At 47.5% G+C, this 26,896-nt stretch overlaps 2 protein-coding genes across 2 annotated transcripts in view; both read left to right on the top strand.

The window, feature by feature from the left end:
• Positions 1 to 12,577, top strand: part of LOC106580395 (glutamic acid-rich protein) — an 89,634-nt gene extending 77,057 nt beyond the window's left edge. Inside the window, exon 3 of the mRNA XM_014161405.2 lies at positions 11,040 to 12,577. Coding sequence (XP_014016880.2) covers positions 11,363 to 12,577 — 1,215 coding nt within the window. The 5' untranslated portion in view covers positions 11,040 to 11,362. The remainder of the gene's footprint in view (positions 1 to 11,039) is intronic.
• Positions 12,578 to 12,611: 34 nt separating this feature from the next.
• Positions 12,612 to 26,896, top strand: part of LOC106580280 (SET-binding protein) — a 97,461-nt gene continuing 83,176 nt past the window's right edge. Inside the window, exons 1-3 of the mRNA XM_045703362.1 lie at positions 12,612 to 12,657; positions 12,756 to 13,590; positions 13,780 to 13,981. Of these exons, the coding sequence (XP_045559318.1) occupies positions 12,612 to 12,657; positions 12,756 to 13,590; positions 13,780 to 13,981 (1,083 nt within the window). The remainder of the gene's footprint in view (positions 12,658 to 12,755; positions 13,591 to 13,779; positions 13,982 to 26,896) is intronic.

Raw genomic sequence — 26,896 nt, 5'->3', positions numbered from 1 at the left:
GTAGAGGAGAAGTGACTGTGTAGCAGAGTGGTAGAGGAGATGTGACTGTGTAGCAGAGTGGTAGAGGAGATGTGACTGTGTAGCAGAGTGGTAGAGGAGATGTGACTGTGTAGCAGAGTGGTAGAGGAGATGTGACTGTGTAGCAGAGTGGTAGAGGAGATGTGACTGTGTAGCAGAGTGGTAGAGGAGATGTGACTGTGTAGCAGAGTGGTAGAGGAGATGTGACTGTGTAGCAGAGTGGTAGAGGAGATGTGACTGTGTAGCAGAGTGGTAGAGGAGATGTGACTGTGTAGCAGAGTGGTAGAGGAGATGTGACTGTGTAGCAGAGTGGTAGAGGAGATGTGACTGTGTAGCAGAGTGGTAGAGGAGATGTGACTGTGTAGCAGAGTGGTAGAGGAGATGTGACTGTGTAGCAGAGTGGTAGAGGAGATGTGACTGTGTAGCAGAGTGGTAGAGGAGATGTGACTGTGTAGCAGAGTGGTAGAGGAGATGTGACTGTGTAGCAGAGTGGTAGAGGAGATGTGACTGTGTAGCAGAGTGGTAGAGGAGATGTGACTGTGTAGCAGAGTGGTAGAGGAGATGTGACTGTGTAGCAGAGTGGTAGAGGAGATGTGACTGTGTAGCAGAGTGGTAGAGGAGATGTGACTGTGTAGCAGAGTGGTAGAGGAGATGTGACTGTGTAGCAGAGTGGTAGAGGAGATGTGACTGTGTAGCAGAGTGGTAGAGGAGATGTGACTGTGTAGCAGAGTGGTAGAGGAGAAGTGACTGTGTAGCAGAGTGGTAGAGGAGAAGTGACTGTGTAGCAGAGTGGTAGAGGAGATGTGACTGTGTAGCAGAGTGGTAGAGGAGATGTGACTGTGTAGCAGAGTGGTAGAGGAGAAGTGACTGTGTAGCAGAGTGGTAGAGGAGATGTGACTGTGTAGCAGAGTGGTAGAGGAGAAGTGACTGTGTAGCAGAGTGGTAGAGGAGATGTGACTGTGTAGCAGAGTGGTAGAGGAGATGTGACTGTGTAGCAGAGTGGTAGAGGAGATGTGACTGTGTAGCAGAGTGGTAGAGGAGATGTGACTGTGTAGCAGAGTGGTAGAGGAGATGTGACTGTGTAGCAGAGTGGTAGAGGAGAAGTGACTGTGTAGCAGAGTGGTAGAGGAGATGTGACTGTGTAGCAGAGTGGTAGAGGAGATGTGACTGTGTAGCAGAGTGGTAGAGGAGATGTGACTGTGTAGCAGAGTGGTAGAGGAGATGTGACTGTGTAGCAGAGTGGTAGAGGAGATGTGACTGTGTAGCAGAGTGGTAGAGGAGATGTGACTGTGTAGCAGAGTGGTAGAGGAGATGTGACTGTGTAGCAGAGTGGTAGAGGAGATGTGACTGTGTAGCAGAGTGGTAGAGGAGATGTGACTGTGTAGCAGAGTGGTAGAGGAGATGTGACTGTGTAGCAGAGTGGTAGAGGAGATGTGACTGTGTAGCAGAGTGGTAGAGGAGAAGTGACTGTGTAGCAGAGTGGTAGAGGAGATGTGACTGTGTAGCAGAGTGGTAGAGGAGATGTGACTGTGTAGCAGAGTGGTAGAGGAGATGTGACTGTGTAGCAGAGTGGTAGAGGAGATGTGACTGTGTAGCAGAGTGGTAGAGGAGATGTGACTGTGTAGCAGAGTGGTAGAGGAGATGTGACTGTGTAGCAGAGTGGTAGAGGAGATGTGACTGTGTAGCAGAGTGGTAGAGGAGATGTGACTGTGTAGCAGAGTGGTAGAGGAGATGTGACTGTGTAGCAGAGTGGTAGAGGAGATGTGACTGTGTAGCAGAGTGGTAGAGGAGATGTGACTGTGTAGCAGAGTGGTAGAGGAGAAGTGACTGTGTAGCAGAGTGGTAGAGGAGATGTGACTGTGTAGCAGAGTGGTAGAGGAGATGTGACTGTGTAGCAGAGTGGTAGAGGAGATGTGACTGTGTAGCAGAGTGGTAGAGGAGATGTGACTGTGTAGCAGAGTGGTAGAGGAGATGTGACTGTGTAGCAGAGTGGTAGAGGAGATGTGACTGTGTAGCAGAGTGGTAGAGGAGATGTGACTGTGTAGCAGAGTGGTAGAGGAGATGTGACTGTGTAGCAGAGTGGTAGAGGAGATGTGACTGTGTAGCAGAGTGGTAGAGGAGATGTGACTGTGTAGCAGAGTGGTAGAGGAGATGTGACTGTGTAGCAGAGTGGTAGAGGAGATGTGACTGTGTAGCAGAGTGGTAGAGGAGATGTGACTGTGTAGCAGAGTGGTAGAGGAGATGTGACTGTGTAGCAGAGTGGTAGAGGAGAAGTGACTGTGTAGCAGAGTGGTAGAGGAGATGTGACTGTGTAGCAGAGTGGTAGAGGAGAAGTGACTGTGTAGCAGAGTGGTAGAGGAGATGTGACTGTGTAGCAGAGTGGTAGAGGAGATGTGACTGTGTAGCAGAGTGGTAGAGGAGATGTGACTGTGTAGCAGAGTGGTAGAGGAGAAGTGACTGTGTAGCAGAGTGGTAGAGGAGAAGTGACTGTGTAGCAGAGTGGTAGAGGAGATGTGACTGTGTAGCAGAGTGGTAGAGGAGATGTGACTGTGTAGCAGAGTGGTAGAGGAGATGTGACTGTGTAGCAGAGTGGTAGAGGAGATGTGACTGTGTAGCAGAGTGGTAGAGGAGATGTGACTGTGTAGCAGAGTGGTAGAGGAGATGTGACTGTGTAGCAGAGTGGTAGAGGAGATGTGACTGTGTAGCAGAGTGGTAGAGGAGATGTGACTGTGTAGCAGAGTGGTAGAGGAGATGTGACTGTGTAGCAGAGTGGTAGAGGAGATGTGACTGTGTAGCAGAGTGGTAGAGGAGATGTGACTGTGTAGCAGAGTGGTAGAGGAGATGTGACTGTGTAGCAGAGTGGTAGAGGAGAAGTGACTGTGTAGCAGAGTGGTAGAGGAGATGTGACTGTGTAGCAGAGTGGTAGAGGAGATGTGACTGTGTAGCAGAGTGGTAGAGGAGATGTGACTGTGTAGCAGAGTGGTAGAGGAGAAGTGACTGTGTAGCAGAGTGGTAGAGGAGATGTGACTGTGTAGCAGAGTGGTAGAGGAGATGTGACTGTGTAGCAGAGTGGTAGAGGAGAAGTGACTGTGTAGCAGAGTGGTAGAGGAGATGTGACTGTGTAGCAGAGTGGTAGAGGAGATGTGACTGTGTAGCAGAGTGGTAGAGGAGATGTGACTGTGTAGCAGAGTGGTAGAGGAGATGTGACTGTGTAGCAGAGTGGTAGAGGAGATGTGACTGTGTAGCAGAGTGGTAGAGGAGATGTGACTGTGTAGCAGAGTGGTAGAGGAGATGTGACTGTGTAGCAGAGTGGTAGAGGAGATGTGACTGTGTAGCAGAGTGGTAGAGGAGATGTGACTGTGTAGCAGAGTGGTAGAGGAGATGTGACTGTGTAGCAGAGTGGTAGAGGAGATGTGACTGTGTAGCAGAGTGGTAGAGGAGATGTGACTGTGTAGCAGAGTGGTAGAGGAGATGTGACTGTGTAGCAGAGTGGTAGAGGAGATGTGACTGTGTAGCAGAGTGGTAGAGGAGATGTGACTGTGTAGCAGAGTGGTAGAGGAGATGTGACTGTGTAGCAGAGTGGTAGAGGAGATGTGACTGTGTAGCAGAGTGGTAGAGGAGATGTGACTGTGTAGCAGAGTGGTAGAGGAGATGTGACTGTGTAGCAGAGTGGTAGAGGAGATGTGACTGTGTAGCAGAGTGGTAGAGGAGATGTGACTGTGTAGCAGAGTGGTAGAGGAGATGTGACTGTGTAGCAGAGTGGTAGAGGAGATGTGACTGTGTAGCAGAGTGGTAGAGGAGATGTGACTGTGTAGCAGAGTGGTAGAGGAGATGTGACTGTAGCAGAGTGGTAGAGGAGATGTGACTGTGTAGCAGAGTGGTAGAGGAGATGTGACTGTGTAGCAGAGTGGTAGAGGAGATGTGACTGTGTAGCAGAGTGGTAGAGGAGATGTGACTGTGTAGCAGAGTGGTAGAGGAGATGTGACTGTGTAGCAGAGTGGTAGAGGAGATGTGACTGTGTAGCAGAGTGGTAGAGGAGATGTGACTGTGTAGCAGAGTGGTAGAGGAGATGTGACTGTGTAGCAGAGTGGTAGAGGAGAAGTGACTGTGTAGCAGAGTGGTAGAGGAGATGTGACTGTGTAGCAGAGTGGTAGAGGAGATGTGACTGTGTAGCAGAGTGGTAGAGGAGATGTGACTGTGTAGCAGAGTGGTAGAGGAGATGTGACTGTGTAGCAGAGTGGTAGAGGAGATGTGACTGTGTAGCAGAGTGGTAGAGGAGATGTGACTGTGTAGCAGAGTGGTAGAGGAGATGTGACTGTGTAGCAGAGTGGTAGAGGAGAGATGTGACTGTGTAGCAGAGTGGTAGAGGAGATGTGACTGTGTAGCAGAGTGGTAGAGGAGATGTGACTGTGTAGCAGAGTGGTAGAGGAGATGTGACTGTGTAGCAGAGTGGTAGAGGAGATGTGACTGTGTAGCAGAGTGGTAGAGGAGATGTGACTGTGTAGCAGAGTGGTAGAGGAGATGTGACTGTGTAGCAGAGTGGTAGAGGAGATGTGACTGTGTAGCAGAGTGGTAGAGGAGATGTGACTGTGTAGCAGAGTGGTAGAGGAGAAGTGACTGTGTAGCAGAGTGGTAGAGGAGATGTGACTGTGTAGCAGAGTGGTAGAGGAGATGTGACTGTGTAGCAGAGTGGTAGAGGAGATGTGACTGTGTAGCAGAGTGGTAGAGGAGATGTGACTGTGTAGCAGAGTGGTAGAGGAGATGTGACTGTGTAGCAGAGTGGTAGAGGAGATGTGACTGTGTAGCAGAGTGGTAGAGGAGATGTGACTGTGTAGCAGAGTGGTAGAGGAGATGTGACTGTGTAGCAGAGTGGTAGAGGAGATGTGACTGTGTAGCAGAGTGGTAGAGGAGATGTGACTGTGTAGCAGAGTGGTAGAGGAGATGTGACTGTGTAGCAGAGTGGTAGAGGAGATGTGACTGTGTAGCAGAGTGGTAGAGGAGATGTGACTGTGTAGCAGAGTGGTAGAGGAGATGTGACTGTGTAGCAGAGTGGTAGAGGAGATGTGACTGTGTAGCAGAGTGGTAGAGGAGATGTGACTGTGTAGCAGAGTGGTAGAGGAGATGTGACTGTGTAGCAGAGTGGTAGAGGAGATGTGACTGTGTAGCAGAGTGGTAGAGGAGATGTGACTGTGTAGCAGAGTGGTAGAGGAGATGTGACTGTGTAGCAGAGTGGTAGAGGAGATGTGACTGTGTAGCAGAGTGGTAGAGGAGATGTGACTGTGTAGCAGAGTGGTAGAGGAGATGTGACTGTGTAGCAGAGTGGTAGAGGAGATGTGACTGTGTAGCAGAGTGGTAGAGGAGATGTGACTGTGTAGCAGAGTGGTAGAGGAGATGTGACTGTGTAGCAGAGTGGTAGAGGAGATGTGACTGTGTAGCAGAGTGGTAGAGGAGATGTGACTGTGTAGCAGAGTGGTAGAGGAGATGTGACTGTGTAGCAGAGTGGTAGAGGAGATGTGACTGTGTAGCAGAGTGGTAGAGGAGATGTGACTGTGTAGCAGAGTGGTAGAGGAGATGTGACTGTGTAGCAGAGTGGTAGAGGAGATGTGACTGTGTAGCAGAGTGGTAGAGGAGATGTGACTGTGTAGCAGAGTGGTAGAGGAGAAGTGACTGTGTAGCAGAGTGGTAGAGGAGATGTGACTGTGTAGCAGAGTGGTAGAGGAGATGTGACTGTGTAGCAGAGTGGTAGAGGAGATGTGACTGTGTAGCAGAGTGGTAGAGGAGATGTGACTGTGTAGCAGAGTGGTAGAGGAGATGTGACTGTGTAGCAGAGTGGTAGAGGAGATGTGACTGTGTAGCAGAGTGGTAGAGGAGATGTGACTGTGTAGCAGAGTGGTAGAGGAGATGTGACTGTGTAGCAGAGTGGTAGAGGAGATGTGACTGTGTAGCAGAGTGGTAGAGGAGATGTGACTGTGTAGCAGAGTGGTAGAGGAGATGTGACTGTGTAGCAGAGTGGTAGAGGAGATGTGACTGTGTAGCAGAGTGGTAGAGGAGATGTGACTGTGTAGCAGAGTGGTAGAGGAGATGTGACTGTGTAGCAGAGTGGTAGAGGAGATGTGACTGTGTAGCAGAGTGGTAGAGGAGATGTGACTGTGTAGCAGAGTGGTAGAGGAGATGTGACTGTAGCAGAGTGGTAGAGGAGATGTGACTGTGTAGCAGAGTGGTAGAGGAGATGTGACTGTGTAGCAGAGTGGTAGAGGAGATGTGACTGTGTAGCAGAGTGGTAGAGGAGATGTGACTGTGTAGCAGAGTGGTAGAGGAGATGTGACTGTGTAGCAGAGTGGTAGAGGAGATGTGACTGTGTAGCAGAGTGGTAGAGGAGATGTGACTGTGTAGCAGAGTGGTAGAGGAGATGTGACTGTGTAGCAGAGTGGTAGAGGAGATGTGACTGTGTAGCAGAGTGGTAGAGGAGATGTGACTGTGTAGCAGAGTGGTAGAGGAGAAGTGACTGTGTAGCAGAGTGGTAGAGGAGATGTGACTGTGTAGCAGAGTGGTAGAGGAGATGTGACTGTGTAGCAGAGTGGTAGAGGAGATGTGACTGTGTAGCAGAGTGGTAGAGGAGATGTGACTGTGTAGCAGAGTGGTAGAGGAGATGTGACTGTGTAGCAGAGTGGTAGAGGAGATGTGACTGTGTAGCAGAGTGGTAGAGGAGAAGTGACTGTGTAGCAGAGTGGTAGAGGAGATGTGACTGTGTAGCAGAGTGGTAGAGGAGATGTGACTGTGTAGCAGAGTGGTAGAGGAGATGTGACTGTGTAGCAGAGTGGTAGAGGAGATGTGACTGTGTAGCAGAGTGGTAGAGGAGATGTGACTGTGTAGCAGAGTGGTAGAGGAGATGTGACTGTGTAGCAGAGTGGTAGAGGAGATGTGACTGTGTAGCAGAGTGGTAGAGGAGATGTGACTGTGTAGCAGAGTGGTAGAGGAGATGTGACTGTGTAGCAGAGTGGTAGAGGAGATGTGACTGTGTAGCAGAGTGGTAGAGGAGATGTGACTGTGTAGCAGAGTGGTAGAGGAGATGTGACTGTGTAGCAGAGTGGTAGAGGAGATGTGACTGTGTAGCAGAGTGGTAGAGGAGATGTGACTGTGTAGCAGAGTGGTAGAGGAGATGTGACTGTGTAGCAGAGTGGTAGAGGAGATGTGACTGTGTAGCAGAGTGGTAGAGGAGATGTGACTGTGTAGCAGAGTGGTAGAGGAGATGTGACTGTGTAGCAGAGTGGTAGAGGAGATGTGACTGTGTAGCAGAGTGGTAGAGGAGATGTGACTGTGTAGCAGAGTGGTAGAGGAGATGTGACTGTGTAGCAGAGTGGTAGAGGAGATGTGACTGTGTAGCAGAGTGGTAGAGGAGATGTGACTGTGTAGCAGAGTGGTAGAGGAGATGTGACTGTGTAGCAGAGTGGTAGAGGAGATGTGACTGTGTAGCAGAGTGGTAGAGGAGAAGTGACTGTGTAGCAGAGTGGTAGAGGAGATGTGACTGTGTAGCAGAGTGGTAGAGGAGATGTGACTGTGTAGCAGAGTGGTAGAGGAGATGTGACTGTGTAGCAGAGTGGTAGAGGAGATGTGACTGTGTAGCAGAGTGGTAGAGGAGATGTGACTGTGTAGCAGAGTGGTAGAGGAGATGTGACTGTGTAGCAGAGTGGTAGAGGAGATGTGACTGTGTAGCAGAGTGGTAGAGGAGATGTGACTGTGTAGCAGAGTGGTAGAGGAGATGTGACTGTGTAGCAGAGTGGTAGAGGAGATGTGACTGTGTAGCAGAGTGGTAGAGGAGATGTGACTGTGTAGCAGAGTGGTAGAGGAGATGTGACTGTGTAGCAGAGTGGTAGAGGAGATGTGACTGTGTAGCAGAGTGGTAGAGGAGATGTGACTGTGTAGCAGAGTGGTAGAGGAGATGTGACTGTGTAGCAGAGTGGTAGAGGAGAAGTGACTGTGTAGCAGAGTGGTAGAGGAGATGTGACTGTGTAGCAGAGTGGTAGAGGAGATGTGACTGTGTAGCAGAGTGGTAGAGGAGATGTGACTGTGTAGCAGAGTGGTAGAGGAGATGTGACTGTGTAGCAGAGTGGTAGAGGAGATGTGACTGTGTAGCAGAGTGGTAGAGGAGATGTGACTGTGTAGCAGAGTGGTAGAGGAGATGTGACTGTGTAGCAGAGTGGTAGAGGAGATGTGACTGTGTAGCAGAGTGGTAGAGGAGATGTGACTGTGTAGCAGAGTGGTAGAGGAGATGTGACTGTGTAGCAGAGTGGTAGAGGAGATGTGACTGTGTAGCAGAGTGGTAGAGGAGATGTGACTGTGTAGCAGAGTGGTAGAGGAGAAGTGACTGTGTAGCAGAGTGGTAGAGGAGATGTGACTGTGTAGCAGAGTGGTAGAGGAGAAGTGACTGTGTAGCAGAGTGGTAGAGGAGATGTGACTGTGTAGCAGAGTGGTAGAGGAGATGTGACTGTGTAGCAGAGTGGTAGAGGAGATGTGACTGTGTAGCAGAGTGGTAGAGGAGATGTGACTGTGTAGCAGAGTGGTAGAGGAGATGTGACTGTGTAGCAGAGTGGTAGAGGAGATGTGACTGTGTAGCAGAGTGGTAGAGGAGATGTGACTGTGTAGCAGAGTGGTAGAGGAGATGTGACTGTGTAGCAGAGTGGTAGAGGAGATGTGACTGTGTAGCAGAGTGGTAGAGGAGATGTGACTGTGTAGCAGAGTGGTAGAGGAGATGTGACTGTGTAGCAGAGTGGTAGAGGAGATGTGACTGTGTAGCAGAGTGGTAGAGGAGAGATGTGACTGTGTAGCAGAGTGGTAGAGGAGATGTGACTGTGTAGCAGAGTGGTAGAGGAGATGTGACTGTGTAGCAGAGTGGTAGAGGAGATGTGACTGTGTAGCAGAGTGGTAGAGGAGAAGTGACTGTGTAGCAGAGTGGTAGAGGAGATGTGACTGTGTAGCAGAGTGGTAGAGGAGATGTGACTGTGTAGCAGAGTGGTAGAGGAGATGTGACTGTGTAGCAGAGTGGTAGAGGAGATGTGACTGTGTAGCAGAGTGGTAGAGGAGATGTGACTGTGTAGCAGAGTGGTAGAGGAGATGTGACTGTGTAGCAGAGTGGTAGAGGAGATGTGACTGTGTAGCAGAGTGGTAGAGGAGATGTGACTGTGTAGCAGAGTGGTAGAGGAGATGTGACTGTGTAGCAGAGTGGTAGAGGAGATGTGACTGTGTAGCAGAGTGGTAGAGGAGATGTGACTGTGTAGCAGAGTGGTAGAGGAGATGTGACTGTGTAGCAGAGTGGTAGAGGAGATGTGACTGTGTAGCAGAGAGGTAGAGGAGATGTGACTGTGTAGCAGAGTGGTAGAGGAGATGTGACTGTGTAGCAGAGTGGTAGAGGAGATGTGACTGTGTAGCAGAGTGGTAGAGGAGATGTGACTGTGTAGCAGAGTGGTAGAGGAGATGTGACTGTAGCAGAGTGGTAGAGGAGATGTGACTGTGTAGCAGAGTGGTAGAGGAGATGTGACTGTGTAGCAGAGTGGTAGAGGAGAAGTGACTGTGTAGCAGAGTGGTAGAGGAGATGTGACTGTAGCAGAGTGGTAGAGGAGATGTGACTGTGTAGCAGAGTGGTAGAGGAGAAGTGACTGTGTAGCAGAGTGTTAGAGGAGATGTGACTGTGTAGCAGAGTGGTAGAGGAGATGTGACTGTAGCAGAGTGTTAGAGGAGATGTGACTGTGTAGCAGAGTGGTAGAGGAGATGTGACTGTAGCAGAGTGTTAGAGGAGATGTGACTGTGTAGCAGAGTGTTAGAGGAGATGTGACTGTGTAGCAGAGTGGTAGAGGAGATGTGACTGTAGCAGAGTGTTAGAGGAGATGTGACTGTGTAGCAGAGTGTTAGAGGAGATGTGACTGTGTAGCAGAGTGGTAGAGGAGAAGTGACTGTGTAGCAGAGTGGTAGAGGAGATGTGACTGTGTAGCAGAGTGGTAGAGGAGATGTGACTGTGTAGCAGAGTGGTAGAGGAGAAGTGACTGTTTATGGCTGCTATGCTTTGTTTCCTCCAACCACTGAGCAGAGGTACATCCTGTAAAATGGCTCTCATAGGCTCTGGTCTTGTTCGTGTGTGGGGGTGGGGGGGTACCTGCTGAAAAGCAGAGATGTGGTTAACTGCATCTCTGGAGCTCATTACATAAGGCAGGTTCTTGCATTATAGGCTGAGCCTGCTAATAACAGACAAAACCACACACACACATCCGCTTCTTTACATTTCAACCCCTTAACATTCTGTTACTGAATGTCTAGTGGTACACACCACAATGTTTAGACTAGTGTGTGTACTGTATTGATGAGTTAGGGGTTGTGTGATTCAGCTATCCATCCGTCCTCCGCTGACTGGTTGAGCATCCTGACAGAAGCTCTTCTGTTTTTACCCCCTTCTCTTCCCCTTGTCTTCTACTAGTGTATTCTTCTTTCTCCCTCTCTCTCTCTCTCTCTCTCTGTCTCTCTCTCTCTCTCTCTGTCTCTCTCTCTCTCTCACTCTGTCTCTCTCTGTCTCTCTCTCTCTCTCTCTCTGTCTCTCTCTCTGTCTCTCTCTCTGTCTCTCTCTCTGTCTCTCTCTCTCTCTCTGTGTCTCTCTCTCTGTGTCTCGCTCTGTGTCTCTCTCTCTCTGTGTCTCTCTTGTCTCTCTGTGTCTCTCTCTGTCCTCTCTCTCTCGGTCTCTCTCTCTCTCTCTCTCTCTCTCTGTGTCTCTCTCTCTGTGTTTTCTCTCTTTTGTGTGTCTCTCTCTCTCTCTTTTTTCTCCCTTTGTCTCTCTCTCCTCTCTCTCTCTCTCTCTCTCTCTCTCTCTCTCTCTCTCTCTCAGCATGGAACATCTTTACCACATTGTTTTGTTATCCATTCCAAATGCTTAAACACCAACAGACAGACTTTGGATATAAGCTGTTGTCACATATGTTGATGTTTCTCATAAAGAGCAGCTGTACTGAACATTCTCTTCTTTGTGTTTCTATCTTCAGACCTATGAGAGACCCTTCAGAGCAGCAGAACCTAAAGAGGGGGGCTACTGCAACTACTTGGGGATGTCACCCCCCCGAAACACCAGTCCAAGCCCTCTATCCTACACACCACACCACTGCCCCCACACACACTCACACACCAACCCCAACAGCAACACACACAGCCACCACAATTCACTCACCAACATACACACAGTCCAGCCTGGGCCACGCCTCCCTCCGCATCCCCAGCCAATCCAGTGCATACTGAGCCCAGCAGAGAACCAGCGGGAGCCAATAGGAGCCCTCTCTCTGATCTGGCCCCTTCCTTCCTCAAACCTCCAATGAAGAGAGTCCCAGGAAGCCCCTCCCCTCGCTCTTTCAGCCCCTCTCCCCAGCGACCCCTGAGCCCTGATCCCGTGTTGCCCGTAGTAACGGACGCCAGCATTCTGAACCTGACCTCTCTCTCCAGAGGACGGGGCTTACAGGAGGTCAGTGAGCAGCTGTTTGGAAACATCAAGAGGAAGTACGGCAGGAAGGACCCCCAGAGGACTCTGGGTAATACCCACAATGCTGAGTTGCCATGGGGGAGGATGGCAGAGAAAGATGCGGAGAGTCTGATAGTTCTGGATGAAAGGCAGAAGTACAGGAGGGAGGAGACCCCTGAGCTGGAGAGAGAAGAGAAGGAGAGCATAGGGAGGACAAGAAAGGAGGAGGAGAGGGAGATGCCAGCGCTTGGTGCTCCTGAGCTGATGGAAGAGGGAATAGGGAGGAAACGGAGGAGGAGGCGGTGTCTCCAGGAGTCACTCACCCAGGAAGACCAATCAGAACAGCTGCAGGGCACTGACATCACAGAGAGGAGCAAATCAGGGCCCCCAGAGCCCAAAGTGGCCCACAAGACGGAAGGCAACAAGATGGAGTCTCATAAAAGAGAGACCCACAAGATGGAAGGCAACAAGATGGAGTCTCATAAAAGAGAGACCCACAAGATGGAAGGCAACAAGATGGAGTCTCATAAAAGAGAGTCCCACAAGATGGAAGGCAACAAGATGGAGTCTCATAAAAGAGAGTCCCACAAGATGGAAGGCAACAAGATGGACTCCCACAGGAGTGAATCTCGGTCAGGACGGCGTGAGGAGGGTAGCCAGCTTGAGGCAGACGGGGAGAAAGGAGAAAGAGCAGATAAGGGAGAGAGAACAGAGAGAACAGAGATAGGTGAGAGAGTGGAGAAAGGAGCAAGGGTGATGAGTGGGGCCAACATGGAATCAGCCATGATCCAGAGCTGGGTGAGGAAGAACCCAGTTGGCCATCCTAGATCAGCCACAGATCCCCACAAACACCCTGATCCCAACCCTAGCCCCAGACTGCCTAGCCCGAACCCCAACCATATCCCTAATTCAAGATCCACTCTCAACCCTAACCCTAGACTGCCCAACCTAAGCCCCATATTTAACCCTAACCCCAAAACTAGCCTAAAACCCAGCCCTAACCCCAGCCCCAGCCTTCCCAAGACCAAGGACCGGTGGTCCTACCTGAAGTCCCGAAGCCCCCCAACCTAGTCCAGAGGGAGAGTGGCCGCAGCCCCTGTCAGCTATGTGTGAGCCCCCCTCTGCCTTCCCCATCACCCCCTCCAGCCCCTGTACACCAACACAGACAGTCTGACTGTCCACACCCCGCCAAGCGCAAACGAGGTCGTCCCAAAAACAACCCCTGCTCACTGTGGAAACCATCCATGAGGGCACCTCCACCTCCCCCTGAGCCCTCTAGCCCGGGACAGCCCTGCTGGGCTCAGCCGTAGGAGAAAGACCACGCTTGCCCAAATCGCATCTGGTTCCACTAGCCCCAATGCTAATGAGTTGAAACTGAAGCGCGGTGAGGGTGGCCATGTCAGGCCGGTGAAGAGGCTGAAGCTGGGGAAGGTGCAGAGCATCCTGAATGAGATCCTATCATGCTCCAGCCAACATGGAAGCCTAGCGCTGAAGTCCGCCTCGGCTCCGGTCTCTTCCGCCATGACGGTCATGGCCTCTACCATTGAGGCTCGTCTGGGGAAGCAGATCAACGTCAGTAAAAGAGGAACCATCTACATCGGGAAGAAGAGGGGGAGGAAGCCGCGCTCTGACACCCAAACCCTTCCCCCCAGAGGTGGGGGGGCCAAGCCCCCTGTGCCTGCCTCCATGTCCAGCCTGTACAACAGACTCCTAGTGCCTTCCACCCCCCCTCTCAGCTCCAGTACCCTCCTCCTCAGACCCCACACCCTGTCCTCTCTGTGCCACCCCGGCCCTCACGGCCCCCACTCTGACGCCACCATGCCCAGCCTGCAGCCCATCAGTGCCCTGCCCTCTAAACCCCCAGGCAGGGGGCTACTGGGGGCCGGCTGGAAGCTCTCTCCCCCGCGCCTCTTGGCCAACTCCCCGTCCCACCTATCTGAGGGGGCGGCGTCCATCAAGGAGGTGACGCTGTCACCCATCAGTGAATCACACAGCGAGGAGACTATTCCCAGCGACAGCGGCATAGGGACGGACAACAACAGCACCTCTGACCAGACAGAGAAGGGGACCAACGCACGACGCAGGTATCTATCTCTCTGTTAGTTTACATGGTTAGTCAGTTTACATGGTTAGTTAGTTAGCTAGAAGTGACTGAGTGAGTGAGATAGTATGCTAGTTAAGTGAGTGAGGGAGGGAGAAAGTGAGTGAGTGAATATTGCCCCGGGGGTTTGTTTGAAACCATCCAGTGGACAGGTTTTTGTTTTGTGCTGCAGGTACTCGTTTGACCTGTGTGGGTTTGAGGCTGCGGAGTCTGCCGTTCTGGAGGCGTCCTGTCGCGGCAGTAGGGGTCGCTGTGAGCAGCCGACAGTGGTGGACAACTTCCTGTCCCAGCAGGAGAAGAAGCAGAAACACCGCAGGAAGAGGAAGTGTCTGCAGAGCAGAGACCACGTGAACTTCCTGTCTGAGCTAGAAGAGGTATCAAATCCAACTTCCTATTAAAATTTCATAAAAGTTAGGAGGAGTAGAATGAAGTTGCCACTAGACTTATTGTATATGATGTCACAGAGATATCAGAGGACAGGTTCATTGTAATGGCTGGAATATAATAAATAGACCGGTATCTAACAAATGGAGAGCCCATGTGTTTGATGTGTTTGATACCTTTCCTTTAATTTAATTCCAGCCATTACAATGAGCCCGTCCTCATATATTTTTGCCCACCAGCCTCCTCTGGACTGTATGTATTATCCAGTACTGATGTGGCCTCTCCTCCTCTCCTCTGGACTGTATGTATTATCCAGTACTGATATGGCCTCTCCTCCTCTCCTCTGGACTGTATGTATTATCCAGTACTGATATGACCTCTCCTCTGGACTGTATGTATTTTCCAGTACTGATATGGCCTCTCCTCTGGACTGTATGTATTATCCAGTACTGATATGACCTCTCCTCCTTTCCTCTGGACTGTATGTATTATCCAGTACTGATATGACCTCTCCTCTGGACTGTATGTATTATCCAGTACTGATATGACCTCTCCTCCTCTCCTCTGGACTGTATGTATTATCCAGTACTGATTTGACCTCTCCTCTCCCCCTTCTGGATTGTATGTATTATCCAGCACTGATATGACCTCTCCTCCTCTCCTCTGGACTGTATGTATTATCCAGTACTGATATGACCTCTCCTCCTCTCCCTCTGGACTGTATGTATTATCCAGTACTGATATGGCCTCTCCTCTGGACTGTATGTATTATCCAGTACTGATATGGCCTCTCCTCCTCTCCTCTGGACTGTATGTATTATCCAGTACTGATATGTCCTCTCCTCCTCTCCTCTGGACTGTATGTATTATCCAGTACTGATATGACCTCTCCTCCGGACTGTATGTATTATCCAGTACTGATATGACCTCTCCTCCTCTCCTCCTCTCCTCTGGACTGTATGTATTATCCAGTACTGATATGGCCTCTCCTCTGGACTGTATGTATTATCCAGTACTGATATGACCTCTCCTCCTCTCCTCTGGACTGTAGTATTATCCAGTACTGATATGATCTCTCCTCCTCTCCTCTGGACTGTATGTATTATCCAGTACTGATATGACCTCTCCTCTGGACTGTATGTATTATCCAGTACTGATATGACCTCTCCTCCTCTCCTCTGGACTGTATGTATTATCCAGTACTGATATGACCTCTCCTCTCCTCCTCTGGACTGTATGTATTATCCAGTACTGATATGACCTCTCCTCCTCTCCTCTGGACTGTATGTATTATCCAGTACTGATATGATCTCTCCTCCTCTCCTCTGGACTGTATGTATTATCCAGTACTGATATGACCTCTCCTCTGGACTGTATGTATTATCCAGTACTGATATGACCTCTCCTCCTCTGGACTGTATGTATTATCCAGTACTGATATGACCTCTCCTCCTCTCCTCTGGACTGTATGTATTATCCAGTACTGATATGGCCTCTCCTCCTCTGGACTGTATGTATTATCCAGTACTGATATGACCTCTTCTTTCCTCTGGACTGTATGTATTATCCAGTACTGATATGGCCTCTCCTCTGGACTGTATGTATTATCCAGTACTGATATGACCTCTCCTCCTTTCCTCTGGACTGTATGTATTATCCAGTACTGATATGGCCTCTCCTCTGGACTGTATGTATTATACAGTACTGATATGGCCTCTCCTCCTCTGGACTGTATGTATTATCCAGTACTGATATGGCCTCTCCTCTGGACTGTATGTATTATCCAGTACTGATATGACCTCTCCTCTGGACTGTATGTATTATCCAGTACTGATATGGCCTCTCCTCCTCTGGACTGTATGTATTATCCAGTACTGATATGACCTCTCCTCTGGACTGTATGTATTATCCAGTACTGATATGACCTCTCCTCTGGACTGTATGTATTATCCAGTACTGATATGACCTCTCCTCTGGACTGTATGTATTATCCAGTACTGATATGACCTCTCCTCTCCTCCTCTGGACTGTATGTATTATCCAGTACTGATATGACCTCTCCTCCTCTCCTCTGGACTGTATGTATTATCGAGTACTGATATGGCCTCTCCTCCTCTCCTCTGGACTGTATGTATTATCCAGTACTGATATGGCCTCTCCTCTGGACTGTATGTATTATCCAGTACTGATATGACCTCTCCTCCTCTCCTCTGGACTGTATGTATTATCGAGTACTGATATGGCCTCTCCTCCTTTCCTCTGGACTGTATGTATTATCCAGTACTGATATGACCTCTCCTCTGGACTGTATGTATTATCCAGTACTGATATGACCTCTCCTCTGGACTGTATGTATTATCCAGTACTGATATGGCCTCTCCTCTGGACTGTATGTATTATCCAGTACTGATATGACCTCTCCTCCTTTCCTCTGGACTGTATGTATTATTCAGTACTGATATGACCTCTCCTCTGGACTCTATGTATTATCCAGTACTGACATGACCTCTCCTCTGGACTCTATGTATTATCCAGTACTGATATGACCTCTCCTCTGGACTGTATGTATTATCCAGTACTGATATGACCTCTCCTCTGGACTGTATGTATTATCCAGTACTGATATGACCTCTCCTCCTCTCCTCTGGACTGTATGTATTATCCAGTACTGATTTGACCTCTCCTCTCCCCCTTCTGGATTGTATGTATTATCCAGTACTGATATGGCCTCTCCTCCTCTCCTCTGGACTGTATGTATTATCCAGTACTGATATGGCCTCTCCTCCTCTCCTCTGGACTGTATGTATTATCCAGTACTGATATGACCTCTCCTCTGGACTGTATGTATTATCCAGTACTGATATGACCTCTCCTCCTCTCCTCCTCTCCTCTGGACTGTATGTATTATCCAGTACTGATATGGCCTCTCCTCTGGACTGTATGTATTATCCAGTACTGATATGACCTCTCCTCCTCTCCTCTGGACTGTATGTATTATCCAGTACTGATATGACCTCTCCTCCTCTCCTCTGGACTGTAGTATTATCCAGTACTGATATGATCTCTCCTCCTCTCCTCTGGACTGTATGTATTATCCAGTACTGATATGACCTCTCCTCCTCTCCTCTGGACTGTATGTATTATCCAGTACTGATATGACCTCTCCTCCTCTCCTCTGGAGTGTATGTATTATCCAGTACTGATATGACCTCTCCTCCTCTCCTCTGGACTGTATGTATTATCCAGTACTGATATGATCTCTCCTCCTCTCCTCAGGACTGTATGTATTATCCAGTACTGATATGACCTCTCCTCTGGAGTGTATGTTTTATCCAGTACTGATATGACCTCGCCTCCTCTCCTCTGGACTGTATGTATTATCCAGTACTGATATGGCCTCTCCTCCTCTCCTCCTCTGGACTGTATGTATTATCCAGTACTGATATGACCTATCCTCCTCTCCTCTGGACTGTATGTATTATCCAGTACTGATATGGCCTCTCCTCCTCTCCTCTGGACTGTATGTATTATCCAGTACTGATATGACCTATCCTCCTCTCCTCTGGACTGTATGTATTATCCAGTACTGATATGATCTCTCCTCCTCTCCTCTGGACTGTATGTATTATCCAGTACTGATATGATCTCCCCTCTTCTCCTCTGGACTGTATGTATTATCCAGTACTGATATGACCTCTCCTCTGGACTGTATGTATTATCCAGTACTGATATGACCTCTCCTCCTTTCCTCTGGACTGTATGTATTATCCAGTACTGATATGATCTCTCCTCTGGACTCTATGTATTATCCAGTACTGATATGGCCTCTCCTCTGGACTGTATGTATTATCCAGTACTGATATGACCTCTCCTCTGGACTCTATGTATTATCCAGTACTGATATGACCTCTCCTCTGGACTCTATGTATTATCCAGTACTGATATGGCCTCTCCTCTGGACTGTATGTATTATCCAGTACTGATATGACCTCTCCTCTGGACTGTATGTATTATCCAGTACTGATATGACCTCTCCTCTCCTCTGGACTGTATGTATTATCCAGTACTGATATGGCCTCTCCTCCTCTGGACTGTATGTATTATCCAGTACTGATATGACCTCTCCTTTCCTCTGGACTGTATGTATTATCCAGTACTGATATGACCTCTCCTCTGGACTCTATGTATTATCCAGTACTGATATGGCCTCTCCTCTGGACTGTATGTATTATCCAGTACTGATATGACCTCTCCTCCTTTCCTCTGGACTGTATGTATTATCCAGTACTGATATGACCTCTCCTCCTTTCCTCTGGACTGTATGTATTATCCAGTACTGATATGACCTCTCCTCCTCTGGACTGTATGTATTATCCAGTACTGATATGACCTCTCCTCTGGACTCTATGTATTATCCAGTACTGATATGATCTCTCCTCTGGACTGTATGTATTATCCAGTACTGATATGACCTCTCCTCTGGACTCTATGTATTATCCAGTACTGATATGGCCTCTCCTCCTCTGGACTGTATGTATTATCCAGTACTGATATGACCTCTCCTCTGGACTGTATGTATTATCCAGTACTGATATGGCCTCTCCTCCTCTGGACTGTATGTATTATCCAGTACTGATATGGCCTCTCCTCTGGACTGTATGTATTATCCAGTACTGATATGGCCTCTCCTCTGGACTGTATGTATTATCCAGTACTGATATGACCTCTCCTCCTCTCCTCTGGACTGTATGTATTATCCAGTACTGATATGGCCTCTCCTCTGGACTGTATGTATTATCCAGTACTGATATGACCTCTCCTCCTTTCCTCTGGACTGTATGTATTATTCAGTACTGATATGACCTCTCCTCTGGACTCTATGTATTATCCAGTACTGACATGACCTCTCCTCTGGACTCTATGTATTATCCAGTACTGATATGGCCTCTCCTCCTCTGGACTCTATGTATTATCCAGTACTGATATGGCCTCTCCTCCTCTGGACTGTATGTATTATCCAGTACTGATATGGCCTCTCCTCTGGACTGTATGTATTATCCAGTACTGATATGGCCTCTCCTCTGGACTGTATGTATTATCCAGTACTGATATGGCCTCTCCTCCTCTGGACTGTATGTATTATCCAGTACTGATATGACCTCTCCTCTGGACTGTATGTATTATCCAGTACTGATATGGCGACTCCTCTGGACTGTATGTATTATCCAGTACTGATATGACCTCTCCCTCTGGACTGTATGTATTATCCAGCACTGATATGGCCTCTCCTCCTCTGGACTGTATGTATTATCCAGTACTGATATGGCCTCTCCTCTGGACTGTATGTATTATCCAGTACTGATATGACCTCTCCTCCTCTGGACTGTATGTATTATCCAGTACTGATATGACCTCTCCTCTGGACTCTATGTATTATCCAGTACTGACATGACCTCAACTCTGGACTGTATGTATTATCCAGTACTGATATGACCTCTCCTCTGGACTGTATGTATTATCCAGTACTGATATGGCCTCTCCTCTGGACTCTATGTATTATCCAGTACTGATATGACCTCTCCTCTGGACTGTATGTATTATCCAGTACTGATATGGCCTCTCCTCCTCTGGACTGTATGTATTATCCAGTACTGATATGGCCTCTCCTCTGGACTGTATGTATTATCCAGAACTGATATGGCCTCTCCTCCTCTGGACTGTATGTATTATCCAGTACTGATATGGCCTCTCCTCTGGACTGTATGTATTATCCAGTACTGATATGGCCTCTCCTCTGGACTGTATGTATTATCCAGTACTGATATGACCTCTCCTCCTCTCCTCTGGACTGTATGTATTATCCAGTACTGATATGGCCTCTCCTCTGGACTGTATGTATTATCCAGTACTGATATGACCTCTCCTCCTTTCCTCTGGACTGTATGTATTATCCAGTACTGATATGGCCTCTCCTCCCTCTGGACTGTATGTATTATCCAGTACTGATATGACCTCTCCTCCTCTCCTCTGGACTGTATGTATTATCCAGTACTGATATGGCCTCTCCTCTGGACTGTATGTATTATCCAGTACTGATATGGCCTCTCCTCTGGACTGTATGTATTATCCAGTACTGATATGGCCTCTCCTCCTCTGGACTGTATGTATTATCCTGTACTGACATGACCTCTCCTCTGGACTCTATGTATTATCCAGTACTGATATGGCCTCTCCTCCTCTGGACTCTATGTATTATCCAGTACTGATATGGCCTCTCCTCCTCTGGACTGTATGTATTATCCAGTACTGATATGGCCTCTCCTCTGGACTGTATGTATTATCCAGTACTGATATGGCCTCTCCTCTGGACTGTATGTATTATCCAGTACTGATATGGCCTCTCCTCCTCTGGACTGTATGTATTATCCAGTACTGATATGACCTCTCCTCTGGACTGTATGTATTATCCAGTACTGATATGGCGACTCCTCTGGACTGTATGTATTATCCAGTACTGATATGACCTCTCCTCTGGACTGTATGTATTATCCAGCACTGATATGGCCTCTCCTCCTCTGGACTGTATGTATTATCCAGTACTGATATGGCCTCTCCTCTGGACTGTATGTATTATCCAGTACTGATATGACCTCTCCTCCTCTGGACTGTATGTATTATCCAGTACTGATATGACCTCTCCTCTGGACTCTATGTATTATCCAGTACTGACATGACCTCAACTCTGGACTGTATGTATTATCCAGTACTGATATGACCTCTCCTCTGGACTGTATGTATTATCCAGTACTGATATGGCCTCTCCTCTGGACTCTATGTATTATCCAGTACTGATATGACCTCTCCTCCCTGGACTGTATGTATTATCCAGTACTGATATGGCCTCTCCTCCTCTGGACTGTATGTATTATCCAGTACTGATATGGCCTCTCCTCTGGACTGTATGTATTATCCAGAACTGATATGGCCTCTCCTCCTCTGGACTGTATGTATTATCCAGTACTGATATGGCCTCTCCTCTCCTGGACTGTATGTATTATCCAGTACTGATATGGCCTCTCCTCTGGACTGTATGTATTATCCAGTACTGATATGACCTCTCCTCCTCTCCTCTGGACTGTATGTATTATCCAGTACTGATATGGCCTCTCCTCTGGACTGTATGTATTATCCAGTACTGATATGACCTCTCCTCCTTTCCTCTGGACTGTATGTATTATCCAGTACTGATATGGCCTCTCCTCCTCCCTTGGACTGTATGTATTATCCAGTACTGATATGACCTCTCCTCCTCTCCTCTGGACTGTATGTATTATCCAGTACTGATATGGCCTCTCCTCTGGACTGTATGTATTATCCAGTACTGATATGGCCTCTCCTCTGGACTGTATGTATTATCCAGTACTGATATGGCCTCTCCTCCTCTGGACTGTATGTATTATCCTGTACTGATATGACCTCTCCTCTCGGACTGTATGTATTATCCAGTACTGATATGGCGTCTCCTCTGGACTGTATGTATTATCCAGTACTGATATGACCTCTCCTCTGGACTGTATGTATTATCCAGTACTGATATGGCCTCTCCTCCTCTGGACTGTATGTATTATCCAGTACTGATATGGCCTCTCCTCTGGACTGTATGTATTATCCAGTACTGATATGACCTCTCCTCCTCTGGACTGTATGTATTATCCAGTACTGATATGGCCTCTCCTCTGGACTGTATGTATTATCCAGTACTGATATGACCTCTCCTCCCCTCTGGACTGTATGTATTATCCAGTACTGATATGACCTCTCCTCCCCTCGGACTGTATGTATTATCCAGTACTGATATGACCTCTCCTCTGGACTGTATGTATTATCCAGTACTGATATGGCCTCTCCTCCTCTCCTCTGGACTGTATGTATTATCCAGTACTGATATGGCCTCTCCTCCTCTGGACTGTATGTATTATCCAGTACTGATATGACCTCTCCTCTGGACTGTATGTATTATCCAGTACTGATATGGCCTCTCCTCCTCTCCTCTGGACTGTATGTATTATCCAGTACTGATATGGCCTCTCCTCCTCTGGACTGTATGTATTATCTAGTACTGATATGACCTCTCCTCCTTTCCTCTGGACTGTATGTATTATTCAGTACTGATATGACCTCTCCTCTGGACTGTATGTATTATCCAGTACTGATATGGCCTCTCCTCTGGACTGTATGTATTATCCAGTACTGATATGACCTCTCCTCCTCTCCTCTGGACTGTATGTATTATCCAGTACTTATATGATCTCTCCTCCTCTCCTCTGGACTGTATGTATTATCCAGTACTGATATGACCTCTCCTCCTCTCCTCTGGACTGTAGTATTATCCAGTACTGATATGATCTCTCCTCCTCTCCTCTGGACTGTATGTATTATCCAGTACTGATATGACCTCTCCTCCTCTCCTCTGGACTGTATGTATTATCCAGTACTGATATGACCTCTCCTCCTCTCCTCTGGAGTGTATGTATTATCCAGTACTGATATGACCTCTCCTCCTCTCCTCTGGACTGTATGTATTATCCAGTACTGATATGATCTCTCCTCCTCTCCTCAGGACTGTATGTATTATCCAGTACTGATATGACCTCTCCTCTGGAGTGTATGTTTTATCCAGTACTGATATGACCTCTCCTCCTCTCCTCTGGACTGTATGTATTATCCAGTACTGATATGGCCTCTCCTCCTCTCCTCCTCTGGACTGTATGTATTATCCAGTACTGATATGACCTATCCTCCTCTCCTCTGGACTGTATGTATTATCCAGTACTGATATGGCCTCTCCTCCTCTCCTCTGGACTGTATGTATTATCCAGTACTGATATGACCTCTCCTCTCCTCCTCTGGACTGTATGTATTATCCAGTACTGATATGACCTATCCTCCTCTCCTCTGGACTGTATGTATTATCCAGTACTGATATGATCTCTCCTCCTCTCCTCTGGACTGTATGTATTATCCAGTACTGATATGATCTCCCCTCTTCTCCTCTGGACTGTATGTATTATCCAGTACTGATATGACCTCTCCTCTGGACTGTATGTATTATCCAGTACTGATATGACCTCTCCTCCTTTCCTCTGGACTGTATGTATTATCCAGTACTGATATGATCTCTCCTCTGGACTCTATGTATTATCCAGTACTGATATGGCCTCTCCTCTGGACTGTATGTATTATCCAGTACTGATATGACCTCTCCTCTGGACTCTATGTATTATCCAGTACTGATATGACCTCTCCTCTGGACTCTATGTATTATCCAGTACTGATATGGCCTCTCCTCTGGACTGTATGTATTATCCAGTACTGATATGACCTCTCCTCTGGACTGTATGTATTATCCAGTACTGATATGACCTCTCCTCTCCTCTGGACTGTATGTATTATCCAGTACTGATATGGCCTCTCCTCCTCTGGACTGTATGTATTATCCAGTACTGATATGACCTCTCCTTTCCTCTGGACTGTATGTATTATCCAGTACTGATATGACCTCTCCTCTGGACTCTATGTATTATCCAGTACTGATATGGCCTCTCCTCTGGACTGTATGTATTATCCAGTACTGATATGACCTCTCCTCCTTTCCTCTGGACTGTATGTATTATCCAGTACTGATATGACCTCTCCTCCTTTCCTCTGGACTGTATGTATTATCCAGTACTGATATGACCTCTCCTCCTCTGGACTGTATGTATTATCCAGTACTGATATGACCTCTCCTCTGGACTCTATGTATTATCCAGTACTGATATGATCTCTCCTCTGGACTGTATGTATTATCCAGTACTGATATGACCTCTCCTCTGGACTCTATGTATTATCCAGTACTGATATGGCCTCTCCTCCTCTGGACTGTATGTATTATCCAGTACTGATATGACCTCTCCTCTGGACTGTATGTATTATCCAGTACTGATATGGCCTCTCCTCCTCTGGACTGTATGTATTATCCAGTACTGATATGGCCTCTCCTCTGGACTGTATGTATTATCCAGTACTGATATGGCCTCTCCTCTGGACTGTATGTATTATCCAGTACTGATATGACCTCTCCTCCTCTCCTCTGGACTGTATGTATTATCCAGTACTGATATGGCCTCTCCTCTGGACTGTATGTATTATCCAGTACTGATATGACCTCTCCTCCTTTCCTCTGGACTGTATGTATTATTCAGTACTGATATGACCTCTCCTCTGGACTCTATGTATTATCCAGTACTGACATGACCTCTCCTCTGGACTCTATGTATTATCCAGTACTGATATGGCCTCTCCTCCTCTGGACTCTATGTATTATCCAGTACTGATATGGCCTCTCCTCCTCTGGACTGTATGTATTATCCAGTACTGATATGGCCTCTCCTCTGGACTGTATGTATTATCCAGTACTGATATGGCCTCTCCTCTGGACTGTATGTATTATCCAGTACTGATATGGCCTCTCCTCCTCTGGACTGTATGTATTATCCAGTACTGATATGACCTCTCCTCTGGACTGTATGTATTATCCAGTACTGATATGGCGACTCCTCTGGACTGTATGTATTATCCAGTACTGATATGACCTCTCCTCTGGACTGTATGTATTATCCAGCACTGATATGGCCTCTCCTCCTCTGGACTGTATGTATTATCCAGTACTGATATGGCCTCTCCTCTGGACTGTATGTATTATCCAGTACTGATATGACCTCTCCTCCTCTGGACTGTATGTATTATCCAGTACTGATATGACCTCTCCTCTGGACTGTATGTATTATCCAGTACTGATATGGCCTCTCCTCTGGACTGTATGTATTATCCAGTACTGATATGACCTCTCCTCTGGACTGTATGTATTATCCAGTACTGATATGACCTCTCCTCTGGACTGTATGTATTATCCAGTACTGATATGACCTCTCCTCTGGACTGTATGTATTATCCAGTACTGATATGGCCTCTCCTCCTCTCCTCTGGACTGTATGTATTATCCAGTACTGATATGGCCTCTCCTCTTCTGGACTGTATGTATTATCCAGTACTGATATGGCCTCTCCTCTGGACTGTATGTATTATCCAGTACTGATATGACCTCTCCTCCTTTCCTCTGGACTGTATGTATTATTCAGTACTGATATGACCTCTCCTCTGGACTCTATGTATTATCCAGTACTGACATGACCTCAACTCTGGACTGTATGTATTATCCAGTACTGATATGACCTCTCCTCTGGACTGTATGTATTATCCAGTACTGATATGGCCTCTCCTCTGGACTCTATGTATTATCCAGTACTGATATGACCTCTCCTCTGGACTGTATGTATTATCCAGTACTGATATGGCCTCTCCTCCTCTGGACTGTATGTATTATCCAGTACTGATATGGCCTCTCCTCTGGACTGTATGTATTATCCAGAACTGATATGGCCTCTCCTCCTCTGGACTGTATGTATTATCCAGTACTGATATGGCCTCTCCTCTGGACTGTATGTATTATCCAGTACTGATATGGCCTCTCCTCTGGACTGTATGTATTATCCAGTACTGATATGACCTCTCCTCCTCTCCTCTGGACTGTATGTATTATCCAGTACTGATATGGCCTCTCCTCTGGACTGTATGTATTATCCAGTACTGATATGACCTCTCCTCCTTTCCTCTGGACTGTATGTATTATCCAGTACTGATATGGCCTCTCCTCTGGACTGTATGTATTATCCAGTACTGATATGACCTCTCCTCCTCTCCTCTGGACTGTATGTATTATCCAGTACTGATATGGCCTCTCCTCTGGACTGTATGTATTATCCAGTACTGATATGGCCTCTCCTCTGGACTGTATGTATTATCCAGTACTGATATGGCCTCTCCTCCTCTGGACTGTATGTATTATCCTGTACTGATATGACCTCTCCTCTGGACTGTATGTATTATCCAGTACTGATATGGCGACTCCTCTGGACTGTATGTATTATCCAGTACTGATATGACCTCTCCTCTGGACTGTATGTATTATCCAGTACTGATATGGCCTCTCCTCCTCTGGACTGTATGTATTATCCAGTACTGATATGGCCTCTCCTCTGGACTGTATGTATTATCCAGTACTGATATGACCTCTCCTCCTCTGGACTGTATGTATTATCCAGTACTGATATGGCCTCTCCTCTGGACTGTATGTATTATCCAGTACTGATATGACCTCTCCTCCTCTGGACTGTATGTATTATCCAGTACTGATATGACCTCTCCTCTGGACTGTATGTATTATCCAGTACTGATATGACCTCTCCTCTGGACTGTATGTATTATCCAGTACTGATATGGCCTCTCCTCCTCTCCTCTGGACTGTATGTATTATCCAGTACTGATATGGCCTCTCCTCCTCTGGACTGTATGTATTATCCAGTACTGATATGACCTCTCCTCTGGACTGTATGTATTATCCAGTACTGATATGGCCTCTCCTCCTCTGGACTGTATGTATTATCTAGTACTGATATGACCTCTCCTCCTTTCCTCTGGACTGTATGTATTATTCAGTACTGATATGACCTCTCCTCTGGACTCTATGTATTATCCAGTACTGACATGACCTCAACTCTGGACTGTATGTATTATCCAGTACTGATATGGCCTCTCCTCTTCTGGACTGTATGTATTATCCAGTACTGATATGACCTCTCCTCTGGACTGTATGTATTATCCAGTACTGATATGGCCTCTCCTCCTCTGGACTGTATGTATTATCCAGTACTGATATGGCCTCTCCTCTGGACTGTATGTATTATCCAGAACTGATATGGCCTCTCCTCCTCTGGACTGTATGTATTATCCAGTACTGATATGGC

Source organism: Salmo salar, chromosome ssa20 (genome assembly GCF_905237065.1).
Source record: "Salmo salar chromosome ssa20, Ssal_v3.1, whole genome shotgun sequence".
In the NCBI taxonomy this organism is placed as follows: Eukaryota; Metazoa; Chordata; class Actinopteri; order Salmoniformes; family Salmonidae; genus Salmo; species Salmo salar.
The sequence above is the reverse complement of the archived record's forward strand: the minus strand, read 5'-3'. Positions and strand labels throughout refer to the sequence as shown.